General features: G+C 63.7%; 1 protein-coding gene across 1 annotated transcript in view; it reads left to right on the forward strand.

Annotated features, from left to right (window-relative positions):
- Positions 1–151, forward strand: part of LOC104526216 (myelin proteolipid protein) — a gene marked incomplete at its 3' end in the record, with an annotated part of 3,193 nt that extends 3,042 nt beyond the window's left edge. The window contains exon 4 of the mRNA XM_010169603.1: positions 1–151. This exon is cut by the window's left edge and continues 26 nt beyond it. Within this exon, the coding sequence (XP_010167905.1) occupies positions 1–151 (151 nt within the window).
- Positions 152–366: the final 215 nt, after the last annotated feature.

A 366-nucleotide genomic window follows, 5' to 3' on the forward strand; every position in this document is an offset into this window, starting at 1 on the left:
CGGTGACTACAAGCCCACCATGGGCTGCAAGGGCCTCAGCGCAACGGTAACCGGGGGCCCGAAAGGGAGGGGAGCGCGAGGCCCCCAGCGAGCTCACTCGTTGCAGCGGGTGTGTCAGTGTTTGGGAAAGTGGCTAGGACATCCTGACAAGGTGATCTTAACCGGGGTTTGGCACCCCTTCGCGCGCCCGTAGCGGGTTCGCCACGCTCAGCGTGGCCGAAGGGCAGGAGATGGTGGCCGTCCGGGTTTTGGGGTATCCCGAAGGGAAGCGCAGCCCAGCTGCCCTCCCCCAGGCCTGCCATGGCCCCTGGGACCAAAGCAGCCCACATGGCCACATTTAACAAAAGGGCTCCATGTTTAAGTATC

Source organism: Antrostomus carolinensis, unplaced genomic scaffold (genome assembly GCF_000700745.2).
Source record: "Antrostomus carolinensis isolate BGI_N321 unplaced genomic scaffold, ASM70074v2 scaffold38986, whole genome shotgun sequence".
Lineage (NCBI taxonomy): Eukaryota > Metazoa > Chordata > Aves > Caprimulgiformes > Caprimulgidae > Antrostomus > Antrostomus carolinensis.